Source organism: Diospyros lotus, chromosome 15 (genome assembly GCF_014633365.1).
Source record: "Diospyros lotus cultivar Yz01 chromosome 15, ASM1463336v1, whole genome shotgun sequence".
Taxonomy (NCBI): domain Eukaryota; kingdom Viridiplantae; phylum Streptophyta; class Magnoliopsida; order Ericales; family Ebenaceae; genus Diospyros; species Diospyros lotus.
Genome location: NC_068352.1, coordinates 32,246,774 through 32,252,773, shown reverse-complemented (window position 1 = coordinate 32,252,773; position 6,000 = coordinate 32,246,774). Strand labels below are relative to the sequence as shown.

The 6,000-nt window shown below is 27.1% G+C and overlaps 1 protein-coding gene across 2 annotated transcripts in view; it reads left to right on the top strand.

The window, feature by feature from the left end:
* Positions 1-3,083: 3,083 nt before the first annotated feature.
* The window catches only part of LOC127791803 (probable leucine-rich repeat receptor-like serine/threonine-protein kinase At3g14840), a 64,636-nt gene continuing 61,719 nt past the window's right edge, over positions 3,084-6,000 (top strand). For both annotated transcript variants that reach the window (XM_052321878.1, XM_052321879.1), the window contains exons 1-2: positions 3,084-3,375; positions 3,758-3,932. In XM_052321878.1, the coding sequence (XP_052177838.1) occupies positions 3,270-3,375; positions 3,758-3,932 (281 nt within the window). In that variant the 5' untranslated portion in view covers positions 3,084-3,269. The remainder of the gene's footprint in view (positions 3,376-3,757; positions 3,933-6,000) is intronic.

Genomic DNA, 6,000 nt, shown 5'->3' with positions numbered 1-6,000 from the left:
CCCTCAACTTTCGGGGACCAACTGTTTCTCGAAAGTTGGCTTTTGGGAAGTTTTTTTTTTAATTTTAATTAATTTTTTTATTATAATAAAATAAAATAAAAAAATAAAAAATATAAGTAAATAAATTCTTTTTAAAAAGATACATATATCTTATTAGTTGAATTTATTTAATAAATAAATTAGTTAATTCTTTTAAAAAGATACATCTATTTTTAAACAAATTAAATTAGTTAATTCTTTTTAAAAATAAATTAGTTGAATTTATTTAATAAATTATTTTTAAAAAAAATACATATATCTTTAAATAAATTCAACTAATTTTTAAAAATATATATCTTATTAAATTAGTTAATTGAATAACTAATTTTAAGTTTATGTATCTTTAAGTAATTTAATAAGATAAATTAACTAATTTTAATTTTTTTTTAGTATCAAAAGTTTAACTCACGATAATTTAAAATTTAAAATTAGTTAAAAAATTTATAATTAGTTAATTTATAATTATTTAAAATACAGATATTTAAAAATATTTTATTTATTTATATTTTTTAATTTTATTTTATTATAATAAATTATTTGTGTGTGTGTTTTTGTATATATATATATACATATTTGTGTGTGTGCTCATTGGGAGAGAGAGATAGAGAGATGGGTGTGAGAGAGAAAAAAATAGATATAATGAGAGAGAAAGAGAGATGGAGTGAGTAAAAATGGAAGGAAGATGATATGGTTGGGTGACAGAAGGGTAAAATAGGATTTTTGAAAAATAATAAAAAAAATTGACGAAAAAAGGCTGCGAAGAGTAAAATCATTGCTGTGAATAGAATTTTCCATGCATTAATTGAGGTGGCAGCTCATGGAAATATCCTCATTTCCATTTCCCTTGATTTTCTCACACACATAATATGTTTACTAAATTAATATAATAGGATATTAGCATAACATGTATTAACTTAAATTAATATTTACTATTAACACGGTATATCATCACATATACGCACATTAGCCACTTCACTTCAAGATTCCTTCATTTGCCTTATTTTATTATTATTATTTAAATTTATCCCATATAACATATTAATTATTATATTAATATCTTTCTTTATTAACTAGTTCTAATAATTTAATTAAGTATCTTTAATCCCTTATTTTCCTCGAAACCACCTAAATAAATATTTCCTCTTAAATTTTCGAATATTCATTAATGTCTTTAAACACCGATTTAAATAATTATTATTTATTTTCAAATTTAAGATATTACAAACCAACTAAAGTTATTAAAAATCGATAACATTTTACTTTGTTCAAAGATTTTACTCAAAACCATTAAACAAAAATAAAAACTTAATTTTATTTAAATGATCAATCATGGTTTCAGCATACCTGCATTTCATTCTCCTCCTTGTCGTCAATTGGCTTAGTCCGTAAGAGAGTGAATGATTAGATAGTACATAAAAATTCTTATATAAATATTTTGATAAATAAATCAAATATTAAAATTTTAAAAATTGTATTGAAACTAGTATTAAACACTGAACAAAAATTATCTAAAAATAAGAGACACTAATTAATGTAATAGTGATACTATTTCATTTTATTAATGTGATGTCACGACTTATTGTAATCTTTCATGTGCTTATGATCTTAATATATGGTAATTGATGAAAATAAATTATTTCTAAACTTATAAATTCATTAAAAACTAAATCATGAATACATAAATGTTAACAAGTTAAGATATGAAATTAATATAAGGAGATGATATCACTATTAGGCACATCCAATTTTGCCAACTTTAAAAATTTTAATGTTAAAATATATATATATATATATTTTAGGAAAACTAAATTAAAATAATATCATGTGATTTCAAATTAATTAACTAGGTTGTATAGAAATAAAAAAAATAAATACAATATGAAACAAAAATAGAGAAATGATATTTTTCAGAAAAGTAAAAATAAAATAACATAGGAATTTTTTTGTAAATATAAATTTTAATATAAAAATTTATAAAAATAGTTATTGAGTTTAAAAATGGGCATAAATTGTATAATGCATTCAAATAAATAAATAATAAATTTTAAAAAATAATTAAACATAATACAATTTATAAAATTTTCTTCACTTTATCATTCTCTTTCTTAATTTATGGTCTCATTGACATCTTCATCAACAAAGAGTATGGTCTCCAACTTTGATTCAATTTAAGATTAAAAATTTTGAGTTAACTTGGCTAACCTCTTTGTGGACTGGAAAGAATTTTTTATATTTTTTATATTATTAGATAGTCTTAAAATATTTTTAAAATTACAGAAATGATCTAAAAATATTTTTTTTTTGGTATTTTTCAACATTTTTGTATAAAGAATATTTCAAAAATGTCGAAACTGAAAATATTTTCATCCATCATAGATAATTAATATTAAAAAGTAAAAACTTTACTTTAATTCTGAAAGAAGATATATTTATGGTTGGTATTATTTTGATGACACTTTTTTCCCCAAATGAGTGACATTTCTCAATAAATAATCTGAAATAATTGAAACCATAACCTCTCATCGCAAATAAACAAATAATAATAATAATAATAGGATAAATACGTAAATGCACCCTTTGAACTTTATAAAAAAAAAAAAAAGAAGTATTGTGGCACCCTAATAATAATTGCATGAAATAAGTGCTATCATTAATTTTTTCCACAGCCGCCATGTAGGACTTTGCAAACAAACTCTTCAGCCGCCAGCTGCAAGGAAAATAATGCACTGGCAGTCCAGGTTTAAATTTTAATATTTTTGACCAAATTTATATCGAAATTTAGATATAGTAGTAAAATTAGTTTTTAGTTAATCTTATATTAGATATCAAAAGTCATGAATTTAAATGTTGTTTATATAATTCTTATTTTTTAAGTAAATAAAAAATATTTTAAAAAAATCACTTTTTTCACAAAGTTTCATAAGGTATATATTTTGTCAGTTAGATATAATAATATAATTTATTTATCAAAAAAGTCTGGACCATACAAGAAAGAAAGAAAATGGTATTTCCGGCTATGGTTATACTTCACCTATAGACAGACAACTTCTGGCAATGGCCCTCACCCCATGAAAAGTTAATACAACGAGACAGCTCTCCCATATATGTACACACATATGTATAGTTTCAGCATTTCATGATCTTCATCAGTTCATCAGGTAGCTCTAGCTCTCCTTGAGGGCATATATACACATATATATATACATATATATCCACTTGATGCTGTGAAGATGATGAACAATACGATCTTGCCAAGAGTTCTTGCTTTACTCATTTGTGCAATGTCCATTTGCTTCCCAGTTTTCGCATCTCAAGCCAACCTCACTCACAGTGAAGGTATATACAATATATATATGATCAGGGGGCGGATTTTTTTTTTTTTTGGGGGGGGGGGGGGGGGGGGGAACCCTCCCAGATTCAGCCCTCCCCCAGATCTGCAATGCAGATCTGGCCCATTTGGGGGAGAACAGCTGAAATGTTATGGATCTAGGCCCAGTCCTTCTCCAGATCTGCTCTAGATCCGCCCCTGTATATGATGATGATGATGATGATGATGATTTTTTTTTTGTGAACCCATAATTACGTCTTGGGTGTGGATGAAACCCTGATTTTGGAGGAAACGACTATGATTTCTTGTTACTTTGGGGTCTTTTGTCTGTGGATTTTGATTGCAGTTGCAGTGAGTTTACTTGTTTGAGTTTAATTGTGGGGCTTACAGTGGAAGTTCTGGAGCTAATTGGCGCGACTTTGGGGAAGGAGGATTGGGATTTCAGTGTGGATCCATGCGGTGGAGAGAAGGGCTGGGCCACCCTAAACCCAAGCAACGGGTTTGAGAATGCAGTCACCTGTGATTGCTCCTTCTCCAACAACACCGTTTGCCATGTCATTAGCATGTATGTTTCTTATTTTCTCGGGGAAAATCTTCTCTCTCCTCTTGGAAAAAATGGGAATTATATGTGCATGTTTTGGATGCTAATATTTTTGCTGGCGAATACATCGGGCGAGGGGACCAGTGGAGGTGAATTACTGGTGGAATGAATGGGGAAAATTAGTCATTTATGATGAGGTTATTAGGCTCGATCACTAATCGATTTGTGAAATAACCGTGCTCTTTTTTAAATTTATTTTTTTGGGTAAATTATATGAATTTCTTCTCTTTTAGGGTTATGTGTAATTTATCTCTCCTCTAATTCTAATTACATAAAAGAAAACCTTTATACTTTCAAAATGCTGCAATCCACAATATATTATTATTTTACATAATTTTGTGCAATAATTTATATATAAAATACATAATTCTACATAATTATCAAAAAAATACTGAATTTTGCATTAGTTAACCAATAAATTGTAAAAATTTATGTAAAATAATAATAAATTGTGACTAATTGTAACATTTTAAAAATGCAAGAGATTTTTTTTTATATAATCGAAAGCACAGGAATAAGTTACACATGACGTTAAGTGTAGGTAACTTTCATATAATTTACCCTTTCTCTTTTGAAGTTGTCCAAGTGATTGTAGGGCCAAGTTTGTTTGAATTGGTTCTTTATGCAAAAAGTGAGAGTAGGATCTAATCCTCTAATGGATTATTCGACCTTTCAATTAGTCATAATACTAAAAAATTATGTATTATTAATGTAATAAATTTATAATAAATGTTGTATTCAAATTCTGAGATATGTGTTTTTATATAAGTAGATTGAGGAGTTAGATAAGTTAAAATGAGATTATGTAAACAGTCAAATTTAATCCTTTAAATGGACTAGACGAGGCAAGTATAGCCTTAAATTTAAGCCTAAGTCTGTCTTGATATTTGTTTAGGTTGCGTTATGTCACTCCTTTTGAGCCCCTAACTTGAGGTTCAATCTTAAATTTCAACTACGGTAAAGTTTTGTTTAAGGACTAGAGGGCCATCAGCATTTATCTTTATATTTTTCTAGGAACCTAACTAGTCTCCAAACCAAAAATTAAATTTGCTTAAATTTTTTTCTAATTAAATTGAATTTTTTTATATAAGGTAGGGAAAATAAAGCCTGAGAAAAAGAAAATTTCATGTTTATATGATATAAAGTAGACCAAATCTATATTTTTAATCTAGTATTTTTTATATAATTATTTAAATTTTTTATTATTTCAATTATACCTTTATATTTATATTTTTGAATTGATTTAACCTCTAGATTTTATTTATTTTTCTTGCCGTAATTTGAATTTTTTGTTATTTCTATTACACTTTTATATTTGTATTTTTAAGTTAATTTAATTTTTATACTTTAATATATAAAAAAATATGTTAAATTTACTCATCTTATTTTATTTTTTTATATATCAAAATACATAAATTATATTAACTTAAAAATATAATCCATATAACAAAAAAATTTGTATACTCATACAAAAAAAAAAACCAAAATAGATTGGCAAACTAGGCCGCGCGGCAGGCGCGGAGGCTTCAGGAGAGGGGACCGCGGAAGAGTCCGCGGGAGACTAGGCCGCGCGGGGCGCGAAAGGCTGGCGCGCATGGGCTGGCGGGAGGCGACCACGCGGAAGACTCTACTCTTCTTTTCTCTTGACTCTATTTTCTGTTTGCCATTTTCCAACAACTTAATTAGCTCTCTACACAAATATGATTCAGCCACTTACACCATTGAACTTACATGCAAATTATACATGCTTTTGTAAATAGAATTACATAGTTTGGAATACTCCATATCATAATCATAATATCAACTATATTTGTGTTGGATTTTTTTTTTTTTTTGTGGATTTATGCACATTGATGTACTGTCGATTCCTCAAATGCCATATAAGTTCAATGAGAGTATCAGCTTGTTGGTTACAAGTTGCAAGTGGGAAGAAAATTAGAGAAATTACAATAAAAATTTGGGAGGGATGAAGGCATTTGGTGAAACTGTGGAAGGAATACGAAGAGAAAATTTGGGAATCTTTTCATTCCAA